This window comes from Siphateles boraxobius, unplaced genomic scaffold, assembly GCF_051911475.1.
Source record: "Siphateles boraxobius isolate OS27281-9 unplaced genomic scaffold, OSU_SipBor_1 25, whole genome shotgun sequence".
Classification (NCBI taxonomy): domain Eukaryota; kingdom Metazoa; phylum Chordata; class Actinopteri; order Cypriniformes; family Leuciscidae; genus Siphateles; species Siphateles boraxobius.
Window position 1 is genome coordinate 20650356 of NW_027508866.1, and position 15568 is coordinate 20665923.

At 36.0% G+C, this 15568-nt stretch overlaps 2 protein-coding genes across 3 annotated transcripts in view; one reads left to right on the forward strand and one right to left on the reverse strand.

Annotated features, from left to right (window-relative positions):
* The window catches only part of anxa3b (annexin A3b), a 275725-nt gene that overhangs the window by 242826 nt on the left and 17331 nt on the right, over positions 1-15568 (reverse strand). The gene's annotated exons all lie outside the window — the stretch shown is intronic.
* Positions 1-15568, forward strand: part of rabgap1 (RAB GTPase activating protein 1) — a 101747-nt gene that overhangs the window by 32557 nt on the left and 53622 nt on the right. For both annotated transcript variants that reach the window (XM_077243113.1, XM_077243114.1), the window contains 8 exons: positions 42-216; positions 3594-3751; positions 4906-5016; positions 5341-5407; positions 9692-9794; positions 10874-11043; positions 11277-11436; positions 11562-11655. In XM_077243113.1, coding sequence (XP_077099228.1) covers positions 42-216; positions 3594-3751; positions 4906-5016; positions 5341-5407; positions 9692-9794; positions 10874-11043; positions 11277-11436; positions 11562-11655 — 1038 coding nt within the window. The remainder of the gene's footprint in view (positions 1-41; positions 217-3593; positions 3752-4905; positions 5017-5340; positions 5408-9691; positions 9795-10873; positions 11044-11276; positions 11437-11561; positions 11656-15568) is intronic.

Below are 15568 nucleotides of genomic sequence, written 5' to 3' on the forward strand. Positions count from 1 at the left end.
GATGATCCATCAAAGCATCTTGCTCTTGAATATTCCACCAGGCTGCTGGAACCCCAGACCAGCACTGAGATTGCCAACTACCCCATTTATAAGATCCTCTTTTGTGTTCGCGGCCATGACGGCACGCCGGAGAGCGACTGCTTCGCCTTCACCGAGAGCCACTACAACTCCGAGATCTTCCGCATCCACGTCTTCCGCTGTGAGATCCAGGAGGCGGTGAGACAAACACAATTGCACTCTACACATGGATTGGTTAAGGAAGTTTGTGAGGGAATTTTTGTCAAGAAATGGTTAGGTCATATTTCACTGAAATAAAAAAATACAAATAAAATAAAAAATAATGATAATAAAATAAATTATAAAATTAAATTTATTTTGTATAGTGGTCGATCGGTATTTATATTTATTGCAATCAATATTTAATACATTAGAAATAAATTAGAAAACAAATCTTCAAAATAAACATTCTTATACTTTAGATGGCAACTTCTTGAATCTGCAATCCTTTTATAGTTTTTTTCACAAATAAAGTAATTGTTTAAAAAAATATGAAAATGTCAATAATAAGGAAGTAAACACTGTAACATTGCACTCAGTAATCTGGTAATTTCGTGCGCACATATTTTTTCAACTAAACAGGGTTCCCACGGATTCTTAAAGTCTTTAATTAGATTTTTTCAATTTAAGGCCATAAAAAGTCTTAAAAAGTATTATTTTTACTAATGAAAAGTCTTACATTTTTGATGGCAATTTGACTTAGACATATCTAAATGTTTTCTAAATTAAAACTATCTAATTAGCGTACTTTCGTATTCATTATTCGTTCTTTGTGGATTTGCTCGTTCACATGACATTTCGCGTCACTTTGGCGCCAGCATTACGTCTGTCTCCTGCACTCGAAACACCAGGAGAGAAGGAGAAGAAAGTTGGTTAATTTCAGTTCAATTGTAAATTCATTCTTTATGTGCGTAGTGGTCTGCGATGTGTATTGTCTATTATGATATTGTAATCATTGGCACTGCGAGCTGACATCACATTTGTCTCTCATGCTTGCTTTCACTGCGTGATGTGTCAGTGCAGTTATAGGTTTGTCCCTAAATGAGTTTTTGTCTTATTTTTATATCATATTATGTTGTTATCATACAATATCACTTCAGCAAGATATGGAGGGATTATTGGGTCAGATTGAAAACTAAAAGTCTAAAACTAAAAGTCTAAGTCGAAAATGAATTTGGTATTTAGGATTGGGCTTTTAGTCATTTAGCCATTTAGGATTTAGGATTGGGAATTTGGGGATTTAGGATTGGGCATTTGAGGGCACATATCCTCATATGGAATATGGAATATGAGGATAATATGGAAACCTTGTTGGACCAGAAACTGTATGCCTTATTGTGGATTGTGCTCATTTAATGTTATTTTGTTCTGTTCTTTTGTTGTGAAGCACTTTGGTCAGTCTGCGACTGTTTTAAATGTGCTATATAAATAAAGTAAACTTGAAACTTGAACTTGAAACTATGCAAATAAGGAGGCGTTGGCCAAATACTGGAGGCTGGGTTTGAAATGGCTGTTACGCAGAGACACCTTATGGACAGCAGAGGGAGCTCCCAGTGCTAAGGAGCACACTGGTAGAGCATTCTTAGTCTTCAAAGTGAAAGTTGTCGTGCTCTGCCATCCACGTTGGCTGCCACATTAACAATGGCAAAGGCAGAGCTAGCATCTTTGTTGAGACAGGTGCTGGAAGTTGAAGTTATCACATTATAAAGTACAGTCCTCGCTCCAGCCCTGCTCACTCACTCTGTTTTGTTTCATTACAGTGTGCTCCTTAGCACTGGGAGCTCCCTCTGGTGTCCATATGCTTCATATATGAATATGACACAGTGGATATAGCTGGATATAGCAACTGGATATAGCACAGCATGTTTTAAAATGAAGGATTTAAATTTTTTCTACTGTGAAGCTGATCTTCTGTTCGCATTCACTCACTTCACACGGACCGATCGTCACTCGCAGTAACACGTTTATGCAGGCTACAAATGCACACTTCACAAGATATCACTGCTGGATTTGATTAAATTTGCAAGGTTTGTGAAATTAAATGTTTATTAGATATTCAGAGATTTGTTTAAATGATGTACAGGTAGATGCGCATTTGCTTAATGTTGACGGTAAATGAGAAAGTATTTTAGGCTGATTGTTTGCCTTTTCTGTTACAAATAATATAAAAGCAAACGCTTTACTTGATCGCTTACCATTTCCTTTTGTTTACCAGTTCTGTCTAACAAAGTATATATCGGTTGACCACTAGTTTTGTATAGTAAAAATGTAGCCTTTTTAGGACCATTAAGAATAATTTGTAATGTGACATTTTCATGACAATTAAGCAGATTTCCCAATGTTCAATATTGTTATGACTGGGGAAAAAATTATTTATAAACATTTGAAAAATGCATTTTGTTTTATTGTATTTACTTTATACTGTTTTTAGAAAACTATAATTAAGGTTTTTGGTATTATGGTAACTAGCATTTTTTGAAAAATTATAATAATGAGGATTCTTGGGGACAATGTATTTTAATTGTGATAAAAATCAAAACAATAAAAATCTTAAAATATGCATATGTTTTCTTTTGATTTTGGGGTCAAATATAATCTAGACCTGTTCTCCATGATATATGTGCTTGTATCATGAATTTTTTCTAGCTGATAGAATGATTGCAGTTTTTTGGTTTAGTCTAAAGGGGGCGCACATGTTTTTAGTATTTGATCAAACCTTTTGTCTCCTCCCTGTGTTGACAAGCTTAGCTGTGAAGTTAAATTTATCCCGAAATGCTCCCAAAATGATCCAGTTCCTCTTGTACAGACATGCTTAGCTTTAGGGAGAACACAGCCATGCAGACAAATCCGTTATTGTTATTTAAATTCACATTCATTTTGTTATTATGCATGATACTATGCAGCCTTAAATGTTGTAACTTAGATATTCTACAAATAAATAGGCTGTATAACAAACCTCGTATAGTACAATACAAAACTATTAAAGCCATCATAGAACGCAAAACCGCTTATGCACATCCTCCACTTTCCACTTTTGTTTCCCACCATTCTCCTGAACGTAGAATGATGCGCTTCACTGTAACCTGAGCAATTAGACTCACTCACTTCACATTCAAATATTTATAGCTGTTAATTTATGTTTAACAGTGATGAACATATGTACACACGTATTTGATGGCTGTGTTAGAGGTGATGAATTAAAAGGCAAAACTTCTCAGTTTTTTACAGTACTGCTGCCTCTGTTGGCACACTGAAGCATTGCAATTGAGATTTTTTGACTTCGACACCAGTGGAGAAACGCTAGTCCTGTGGTTCTCCACTAATTTGCCCTTGGAACCCAGAGGGTTTCCCATAACAATATCCCAAAACAAATAAACACTGATCCTGAAGGATATCATTTCTATTTCTATCTTTGTGTGTTAATGAGTGTGTTGATAACCTGAGAACATTGCGACTGTGAGTCACTGTAATACAGCCTGTGTCACTGGAGACTGTTTTGACTCCAATCACTGAGATGTGTGTGTGTGTGTTTGTAGGTCAGCCGGATACTCTACAGCTTTGCCACAGCTTTCCGCCGATCAGCAAATAAAGCGCCACTCTCCGCCAAGGGTCCGCCCCTTACGCCAGACAGCGATGTCTTCACCTTCACCGTCAGTCTGGAGATCAAAGAGGATGATGGGAAGGGCACGTTTAGGTGACTCGCCTTGCTTCTCTCCCTCCATTAAAATTCATTCAGGTCTCCAGATTCCTCCCAGTACGTATCCGTGTTTAACCCCGGAGGTCTCGTCTCTAACTGCATAATTAAATTAGGTGTTATTTTCTGCTATCCAGCCTTCGGAAGTAATCAGCCCCGTTTTGATGAAGGAAAGGATAAAAATAGAAAAATCTACAGTTCCTCCACCTCTTCTTCTCTTTCTCTGAAGTGCCGACACATGCTTCCTGTCATTTATCATCCTTTCCATCTTCGCCTCATTCCTCCGCCCTGCACAGAGTTCTATTAACACAGATTTGCTGCAGACCTGCAGTGGAAACAACTCGCTTTAAAGGAAACATTACCTTTCTTGACTTGTATGTTACTTCGTAACGTATCTGTAAATAAGCATTGTTACGTTTAACAAGCACTGACACACAGATCGCTATGTGTGGAATATTATAATTTTGAATATGAATTCTAATATTAGTTAAATTAAAAATAGAGCAGCCTATATAGTGTGTTTACACTGGCTTTTTCAGTGGTGCACAGAAAAGGCAAAAAGAGAGAAAAGTATTTAAAGAAAGGGCTAAAGTGCCCAAAATAACCTCAATGTCTCCATCAGCATGAGCTTGATGCTCCAGAGGGACTGTTCATTTACATTATAAAACAAATCTGTTCTTTTGAACTTTCTATTTATCAAAGAAAATGTAAAAAAATGTATCACGGTTTCCAGAAAAATATTAAGCAGCTTTTTACTTTGTTTCTGGTCAAATAAATGCAGCCTTGGTGTGAGTGAAAGACATCTTTCAAAAACATTAAAAAAATCTTATCAACTGCAATTGACTAAAAACAATCTAATTTTATAATCATAAAAAAAAAAAATCATAATTTTGACTATAATTTCACATAATTTTCAACAACAAAATCAACAAGGTTTTATCTTTAATTTGTGACGATTTCATAAAAAAAATAATTGTTTTACAACAGTAATGAGCATCTGATGAGAATCACCATTGAGAATAATGTGAAGTCTCCAGTTATTTGGAAAATATGCTTAAGCGTCATCAAAATTATAACTAAATCTTTTCATTTTGAGGTGAAATCTGGAAGATTCACCCTAGAGCGCATTTAAAAACTTTCTTTGTGTCCATCAGTGCCGTATCAAAGGACAAGGACAGACAGAGCTTTAAACTGCGGCCAGGCATGGACAAAAAGATTGTGATCTACGTTCAGCAGACGTCCAACAAAGAGTTGGCAATCGAGAGGTACGTGCGTTACACAGTGACACAGAGAGGACATCCTCATCCAGAAGAGCCCTGTGTCTCCCATTACAGCCAATAATTCATTTATTAATGATAAACATGCACTGAATTATGTGTTTTCTGAGCTCAAGTGTTCCTTTCGGGCCATGAGAAAATGGAGGATGGTTTTTCTCCATAATGACTGATGTTGAACTGAAGCCAGCCCTTCCTGAATGCACAGCTGTGCTTTTCTGTTTATATACATTTCCTCAAGCTCAGCAGCTTTACAGTTAATATGTGGAGTTCCTCTGTGGTTCTGTTGCAGTGAGGAACGTGTTTGTGTTTCAGGTGTTTTGGTCTGCTCTTGAGCCCGGGGAAGAACGTAAAGAACAGTGATATGCACCTGCTTGACCTGGTAGGTGGCTGGGCGATATGGCAAAATAATCAAATCTAGATTTTTTTTTTTTTTTTTTTTTTTTTTTTTTTTCTAGAACGATTGACCAATTCACGATTTCGTAACTACAATATGATTCAAGTCACATTCTCTTTATTAACCATCTGGTTAAAGCTGCAGTCCGTAGCTTTTCCTCTTTATCGCCATCTCTGTTCGAAATCTGTAATTGCAGTTTTTTGCGGAATTATAAACTTTACGCGAGTTGTACATCGGCATGAAACAGCGCGGATGAACACAATGTTTTGAGGAGACTGCGCGTTTGTCAGTCGCCGCGCCGGTGTGGATACTGGCATTCAGATTCACTCATTCGACTTTTTGGAAGTACAGTATGACCAACATTATAATTTTCACCGGAAAATGTCATCTGAACAAGTAAGTAACATCCACTTTTGTTCTGATCAACTAAGGGGGAAAAAAGCATAACATCTTACGACAGGAAAATTTTCACTTTACCGGTCTGATTCAGCTCTAATGCTTGACAACGGAGAAGGCGGGTTTGGTTTTCTTGAAGAATTGGAGTAAGTTAGAGGTGAATTGCTCCCTCTCATAGCTAGCACAAAATAATTCATGTTTACCATAAAAACTAAAAAAGCCACAACAAAAGAAACTCCGTAACTGTGTGAATTAAGCGAACAAGTGTGCTACTGTTACACGATTGAACTATTGAAAATTCTTAACGTTACCTGTCCAGCAGAAAAATAGCGGTCTCTGCGTCCGTTTTGAAACCCTTCAAATCACGAAGTTCACGCCACCTTTCAAAAGCCTTACCGATGTTTATCCTTGTTTTTGCGTAGGCCTGGTTGCAGTCTCTTTTTACCACTCCGAAGTCCGAATTCTTTTGGGTTTTACAACTGGTGAATCTCCAGTTGTCACTGGTGATTGTCGTTTGAACCTTTCTGGATCCGCCATAAGTTTAATTATATCAAGTGTTGTGAGAAAAGCCTAAAAATTTCCATTTCCTCACGCAATATAGCCTACTAGCCGAGACACCTTCTCTATGTGTACAGATGTGACGTAATGACGCAAAGACATGCTCGAATTTCCCGCGGAAATCCAACAGTTCCACTGGAATTAAAATCATTATTACAAGCTAACCGTTTTGAATCGAGCTAAGGCAAGACGATATTTTTGAATACTGGCTGGTTATGTTTATTATTATTATTATTATTATTTTGGATAATTTCTAACCCGAAAAAGTTACGACTGCAGCTTTAAAAAGCTTCAAAATGCATCACACCCGAAGTGATCAACATGATTTAAATGTGAAACAAATAATATCTTTGCAGAAAATATGCATGCAATATGAAGGGAAATATTGTACAAACTTATCCTATATACTATCCTATATAGAAATAATATAAAATAAGAAAAATGCTAAATATTTCTTAGCCAAAAAGTAGTTTTAGAGGTAAACCAAGACAGACTTAGAGTTTCAAATTTTAGTATGCGTTTTTTCGTTTTAGTCATCCTAAAAATTTGTCACGCAGAAACCTTGCACACTGCAATACTTAATAATAAGTATTAATTAATCTGTTGTGGAAAAATTTGCAAAACAATACAAAATGGAGTCTTCTAGCAGTGAGGATGATTTCGTTGTCCTCTCTCTTACTAAAAAGAGAAAAAATATTGGGTCCATCCAATCCTGAGATTGCGTAGAAAGGAAGGAGAGTTTCGCATCCTCATCAAGGAGCTGCGGGATTATCCAGAGCGATTCAAATTTTTAATCAGGATGTCAGTGGCTCAGTTTGATGAGTCTTTATATTCCGCACTTTGTTTGTGATACATTTGGGGTTAGGATTGTTGGATTATTCCAAATAAATATAAAGAGATTCACAAACAAATATAAAGAGATTCACAAAAAATTATCAAATTCTCAAATAAATAGATTATGATCCACAAATAAATGTAAAGAGTTTCACAAAACATTATAAAACTCTCGAATAAATAAAATGAGATTTGCAAATAAAGAACAATATTTATATCAGTTTATATAGTTTTATATCACAAACACAACTCAGCCTGGTGTTTATTTGTGAACCGCTTTCTGTGCATTTGTAAATCGCTAGCCTGGGAAAAGCCAGACAAACTTCCGGCAAATTTAGATTTGCTCTGCAAGTAAGTCTGACGAAGAGCCCATTCAAGCTCATTTTCAATTTTCCCAAATCGAGGCACCAATCACAAACGTTGAGGCGGGCTTTACAAGATGACGATCGATCTCATTGGTTTTAGGTCTATCCAATTGCGCCCAGAGGCATTTGAGCGACATCCGTTGGTGACGCCCCTTTGAAAGTGAGCAGTGAATGAACCTTCCCCAGACCCTAACTCAGTTACGACTGAGAAGGGTCTGGTTTTACCCAGGCTAGTAAATCGCTGCACGCATTTGTGAATCTCTTCTATTGCATTTGTAAATCCCCTCACGCATCTGTGGATATTGAAACACTTCTAGCGTCGACGTGCAGACAAATCCTCAAATAAGTAGACTCCACCCACCGTTTCCGCAAGCCAATAAGATAACGGCCACATTGAGCTGACCAATCATAGCACGTTGTCTCTGAATTGTCAAAACACCTCTCAAAATGCTTGCTACGGATGCAAAAAACGCAGAAAATCGAACCTGATCTGATTTCTTTATGACTGACGAAAGTTTCGGAGGCAGTGCGTAAACGTGATTGACCTGAGGCCATATGAGGTCGTATTTCGGGCTAGAAAATTCGGACATCAAACACAGAGAGGATTGTAAAGTTCGTTTTTCTGAGGTGAGGGAAGTTAAGAAAAAAAATACCGCAAAATAATGACACTGACATATAGTCTGAAAATAACTAATCTGACAGGCATTCTTTATTTAAACTGTGTCTGACAGAACAGCTGTTACGCATGTATTTCAAAATAAAAGTCCTGCATCAGTCTTGCAAACCGGTTGAGAAACACTGCTTTATCCTAGATTTGAATCAGACTCTGATCACAATGTAGTTCAAATTACACACGACAATAAAATAATTTAAAAATAAACTAAATTACAGGAAATGTAGCAAAACATTTGAATGTACATTGCATTCAACAAAACTAATTGCATAAAATATAATGTGGACTTTTGGTAATGTCCTTTTACTGTTTTAAACCGTAAATAATATGGTAATACAAAGTTTTTTACTTGCAAAAACAGTATTTTTTTAAAGTAAAATTACATATAATGCAGTTCATCTATTTTTCATTTGTATATGCTACGCTAACCACCAATTAACAGGTTTTCACAGTAATATTTGTTTCTGTAAAAATGAAAAAAAAATGTTGTAGTAGTATTATAGCTGTTAAAGGAAATGATTAATTTAAAAAAGCCATTTATCTTTTAAATTTGTAAATCTGTCATGTTAAAATACATTTTAATGTCAATTAACACATCTGAAATTACAAATTGTTGCTAAAAATAGCAAAATTCTAGATCAATTCTGTATTAATTTGTCCAAAGGTGACTTAGAATAGAGAACCTTAAGTGTATTAGTTACAAAAAAATAAGAAAAGAAAATGAAAATAAAGTCTGCAGCCAAATTAATAAAAAAAAGGTATAATATGAATTGTGTTTGTTTGCTTGGTTTTATTTGGTTTTATTGTATTTTTGTAATTTAATTTTTTCCATGAAAATAGCCTTTGATGCTGACATCGCATTAAATAAGACAATCTATCTATCAATCTGCAGCCAAATGAGTTTATCAGGATACATAATTTCAGGGCCCTGACCGAATCTGTCTACATTTACCTGCATATCCTTCACTGACTTTTTAGGAAAAGTCTGCAGGATTCTTGATTTGTAAACTTTTATGAATGACAGACATTCCATTCCCCTGGAAGTCTGTGTATTTGTTTTTGTGGTCAACGACCAAGCAAGGATACATGTGAGACAAGTGGCCAAACATTTCTTTGGGACAAACAGAACAAAACGTTTTAGGTGAAATGTGTCTTATAGCTTCAACTAAACTGTGTCACATTTCAGTTGTGAAACAGCTTTTGCTTGGCCCATGTGATCATGTTCTCATGAGTCTGAAAGTGTTGTCCTCCATCATGTTAGTTCTGTAGACAATGCCAGTGATCAGCAGTTTGGATTTTGCCTGGGACTGCCCACAGTCGGTTAATTCATTGTGAATGAACCACAGCAACAAATTTAGTTTCTGTGAACTCATGATTATGTTTGACTTTATTTTTGTTTTATCCTCTCTTTTCTTGGCTCTCCTCACTCCGCTCATCTGTTAGGAATCAATGGGCAAGAGTTCTGATGGGAAGTCTTACATCATTACAGGGAGCTGGAATCCCAACACTCCTCAGTTTCAGGCTGTAAATGAGGAGACGCCTAAAGGTACTGACACATACACATGCTCAGTTTGCAGGAGATTATTTTCCAAATCATTGTTTGAGGTCTTCTGATGCTAATAATTTTGGAAAATTGGAATCTAAACCATAAGTCATCTGGAGAAGTTGCATTTAGCCATTGAGGCCGAAAAATATGGAACATTCCTTCTGAAATTAGACGGGCTTCAAACATTCAGATTTTAAAATCATAGACTCTTAGAGCGCTGCCTGCCCAGTCAGATTAGAGCACTGTTGTACAGTAAAGCAATACAGGTTACCATACAGGTTTATGTTCGAACGTGGCTCAACCAATCAGAATCAAGGACCGGAACTATCTGTTTTATAATAGTATTATTATTATTTTATTTTAGTATCTTTTTTTAAAAATTGTTTTTTAAATGTCACTTTAAATGTTATTTTCGCTAAGGTTTGAAGTACTCTTAGCTGTATTCGATGTATGATAGGTGCAACAAAAATAAAATGTACATTTAATAATTAAAAATATTTTACGAAATATACATCTTATTTGTATAGCTCCTTATAATTATTTGTATAATTAAATAAATTAATTTTATTTGTGTAGCAACTTTCATGCAATGAATGCAGCTCAAAGTACTTAATGATACAATTATAAATTATTATTATAATTAATAATAATAATAATTAATAAAAATACATTTATTTTGTTTAGCTCATTTTGTACATTGATGTAAAAAAACTAATTGTTAAAATTATTTAGTTTTTGTTGATGCAATTAATATATAATGATGATGATGATAATAATAATAATTTTAAAAATTAGTTTTCTCCTGATGTCTGAAGTGCTTTGATCTGCATTCAATCCATGAACGTTTCTATTCACATAGAATACAGTTTTATTTAATAATAAAAATAATTTTGCATAATTATTATTAAATTTTTCTTAGAACAACTACAGGAATAATAATAATAATGCAAATTATTATTGTTATTAATACTAGAAAAACTTTATTGGAATTCAAGAAATCATTGCGAATGATGCATGAACTTATCTAATATGAGAACGCTTTGATGACCGTCTGCTGTTGTTTTGCTTGTGTGACACAGATAAGTTCATGTACATGACGACAGCGGTGGACCTGGTGATCACAGAGGTGGAGGAGCCCGTGAGGTTCCTGCTGGAGACACGGGTTCGAGTCTGCTCACCCAACGAGAGGCTCTTCTGGCCCTTCAGCAAACGCAGTTACACAGAGACCTACTATCTCAAACTCAGACAGGTGAGGATGAGCACAGATCAGGGCTTTTTACTGGAGAACCTAAAAATATGTGCTACAAAACCCACACAAACTCAAGTTTTGGCCAAAATGTCACATTTCTGCTTTCAACAATTGGAGCCATCATTCACATTAGGAGGACTGTATGCTCGCTAGGTTTTGAGACAAGGACATAGTATGAATGAGCATATGGAGACTTTGGTTTGTGTGTTACGGTGCCTTCACTCTGCTCTCAGATGGAGAACAAGGAGAGGAAGAGTAACTCAGACACGCTGTATGAAGTGGTGAGTCTAGAGAGCGAGGCGGAGAGAGAGAGGAGGAAGACCACAGCGAGCCCCGGCATCCTGACGGCCGGCTCTATAGTGCCCTCCCCTCCTGAGGATGATGAGGAGGAAGGTGAGCGGCCCTCGGCTGTCATTCACATCGTCATGTACATGACCTCAAGAGTCCTCCAGGAATTCATATACTTTAGCATGTGTGAAGATTTGACTGAGCCTCTTTCTCTCCCACTGTCCTCACAGATAATGATGAGCCGTTATTGAGTGGATCTGGAGACGTGTCTAAGGAATGTGGCGAAAAAATTCTGGAAACTTGGGGAGATTTACTGTCTAAATGGTGAGTGCTTTGAAAACAAGTGGAAATGAAGGCTCAGGGTTGAAATGTGTGAAAGTGAAGAAATTACAACAGAAAATTGTTATTATTAAATATATGGCCATATTGGTAACACTTTACAAGAAGGTTTCAATTTTTAACATTACTTAACTACATTAACATGAACTAACAAAGAGCAAAGATTCTACAGCGCTTATTCCTCTTAGTAAATGTTAATCTAAACATTTACTAATAGATTTTCCAAAGTTCAAAAGTTGTATCTGTTAACGTTAGTTAATTCACTGTGAACTAACATGAACATGCACTTTTTATGTTAGTTAATTCACTGTGAACTAACATGAACATGCACATTTTTATTAACTAACATTAGCAAAAGTTTCTACCGTTCAAAAGTTTGGGGTTCGATAAGATTTTTGAAAGAGGCTCTTATGCTCACTAAGACTGCTTATATTTGATCAAGAATACAGTAACATAATGTGAATATTATTACAATTGAACGCAACTGTTTTCTATTTTAAAATGTCATTCATTCCTGTGATCAAAGCTGAATTTTCAGCATCATTACATCATTCTTCAGTGTCACATGATCATTCAGAAGTCATTCTAATATGATTTGATGTAGGGCTGGACAATAATTCAATATCAATATATATTGCGATATATTTTTTTTTTCAATAACTGTGATATGATTTGTAAACACATATTCGATATTCCAATATACATAACAGCATTTGTCACTGACTGACATTAGGCGCGCAGCCGTCAGAAAGAACAGAACACAATTGGCTACTTTCGTGATGACGTACACCACAGACACCCAGCCAGTGCTCAGCAGGGGTAGGCTGATGTCCAACTGGGCAAGTTTTAGCTACAAAATGAGCGCCCCTGACCGCAATACAAATGTGACTGAACGAGCTTCCACAAGTGAGGAGAAAGCAGACGAAATAGTAGATAAGTGAGGAAAGACTAAATCAGTGGAATGGAAGTCGTTCGGCTATCTGAGATCGGCAAAATGTGCCGGAGAGTGGTGCCGACTAGCAGCGGGAAAACATCAAATCTGTTCCACGATCTGAAGCAGTTCCGCCCGATAGAAGCAGCACAAAGAAAACTTTAACCGGCACAAATGAAGCACAAACAAACAAGACTTTTTTGCGTGAATTTGGAGCATGTGGGAATGCTGAGTGACCTCAGATATTAAAATCATATGTATTGGTCATTCTAATAAACCGAAGCAACACAAACCTAACTTTAACCAGCACAAACGAAGGAGACTATTTTATTTGGAGCACGTGGGGGGCTGGGTGACCTCAGAATGACATATAACTATTATTTTAATATCTAAAAAACTGAAGCAGCACAAACAAACAAAAAAACGTACAGCCCATCGAAGTAAAAACGATTGAACCTTTTTGCTGGGGTTTTGCATTGGGTGGGGGCGGGGCCAACTTAACAGTGATTGAAAGGGCGGGAGGGGGCGTGATCGGCTCGGAATGCATTTTCAATTTGCACGTTGAATTTTGCTACATTCATTGCGGGACATTTAATGAAAATCCAATCGCAAGTGTCTTACAGTAACTGTGAGTGTAAATGCAATTAAGAAAAATAAAATTTAAATGATAATTTTGCTATAGTTTTTCCTTGAACATGTTAAACCTTTCTAATCATTGCTGTAATACATTTTAATTTTGCAACTTACAAAGCGTTAAAATATGCATTCAATTTACATATTAAAACTAGTGTATGAAACTGCAAATGTAAATTATATCAGTGAATTTTAATTAAAATTTTGCACCAAACGTTGCACAAATGTAATGGCAAAGGTAAATTTAAAAACAGAAATGCATTGTCAATTTGCATATTAGTTTTAAAATTGAATATTACTACCCATATGCTTCCATAGTCTTGTAGCAGGTATTGAGAAGAGAATATTATTGTTATGATGGGTTATTTAGTTTGTAATGGTGCAGTACCGAAAGACTCCAGCAGGTTTCATAGACTTGGCAAATTAATTTTTCAGAAGATTGTAGGAGCAGACATCTGTTGTGGGCGTTCTTGGACGTTTTTCTGAGGCTTTTATATTGTTCATATCGATATCGGAATTATATCGTATCGACAGAAATTAAGAAATATATTGTGATATAAAATTTCCCCATATAGTCCAGCCCTAATTTGATGCTCAAGAAACATTTCAATGTTATTATCAATGTTGAAAACAGTTGTGCTGCTTCAGATTGTTGTGAAAACCATGATACATGTTTTCCTCAATATTCTTTGATGGACAGAAAGTTCAGAGGAACAGCATTTATTTGAAATAGAAATATTTTTTTTTGAAATTCTTTATTTTCAGTCAGCAAAACAGAAGTACAGAATAAAAGTAGTAATAGTATCTGTCCATTTGCTGTTGTTTTTCTTCTTTTTTTTTAGAACATTACATACACATACTTTGAACAATTAGGGAGAGATAAACTTGTGCTTTACAAAATATACAAATAACTACATTGTTTAAGACATAAAAAGAGAGGATAGTGAGGAAGACGGAACAGTAAAACACAGGATCATTAATTCAGCACCTCAACAAAGTCTGGTCTTAAGGGCCTTACATATTTGACCCATTTGGCTAACAAAGATACAGACTAACAAATATACTTTTCTTAAGATGAATGGAAAAGGTAATTGATTCCATTACGTATATCTCATTTACAATGTCTATCCATTCTGAGACTGTGGGGGGGTCGGGGAGCAGCCAATAAAATATAAATATTTTTTAACATTTTAAATGTCTTTACTGTCACTTTTGATAAACTTGATGAATAAAAATCCCCCCCCCCCCAAAAAAAATCCCTCTAAAAAGTAGTAAATCCATTTTTTATCTACTTGCATTTTGTAAGGTGTTAATTTTAGTCAAGCCGCAGGTGTACATTTATGAAACTATTTGCTGGAAAAATATTTATTTTTAGCCACAATGCTGTTGTTTAAGAGCCGTGGCACGGATACAAAGCTTGTACAGATTCCTGTAGGGATTAATAGTTGCACATTAGCATATGCACATTTAAATTAGAGGCTGTCTTGTCCGCCTCTTTCTTCCTGACAGTGTTGAACTGCTGCCGTATGCCTTCGATGCAGAGAAGTGCTAGAAAACAGGCCGAAAATCAAGAGCTCCCGTCCCACACATTCTTTTTTTCCTTTTTCTTTTTTTATCTCCATCCATAAAAATATCTCTACATGCACACACACATCATTTCTAATTTAAGAAGTCATTCAAGGGAGGGAAATGAGAGAGATATTTCAATGTAGAGCACTAGAAAAGACTGGGGGATGAGGGAATGGTCAAATACAGATAAGGGTCTTAAGATTATTTTCCGCTCCCATTACTCTTATTGTTGTTAATCAAAACCTCGAGATGAATTCAATTAAAAACCCCAGGAATTTAATTACAGGCTTGCAACTGTCTCTGCACCCTGAAGAACACAGCTGTCTCTTTGTGTGTGTTGTGCTCACATCTGCATCTAGCCCCTAATTTTCCTCCTCTTTAAGCCCTTGGCTTTCCTTGTTTGGAAGCTGAGATTTACAGTCATTCTGTTGTTAACGGGCTCATGACATGGATTTTTAATTCTTTTAATATGTTCCTTGAGGTACACTTATAATGTTAATGAAGTTTTTTATATAAATGCGGAAAAACAATTATTTTCAACCTTCATTTTGACGTCATTGCATAGGAAACCGTATCAACGCACACGCTATTGAACGCGAGTAAGTGTTTTGAAAACATTATCCATATGTAACCGTAATTTCCAGACAAAACATTATGAAATCATCTGCTTATGGTTTGTGATGCAGCTGCTGTCAGATTCAGTACAGTTGCTGCTTCATCTTTCAACTAAAGCTTCTTTGCGAACTCTCCATTGCACTGTGCCTC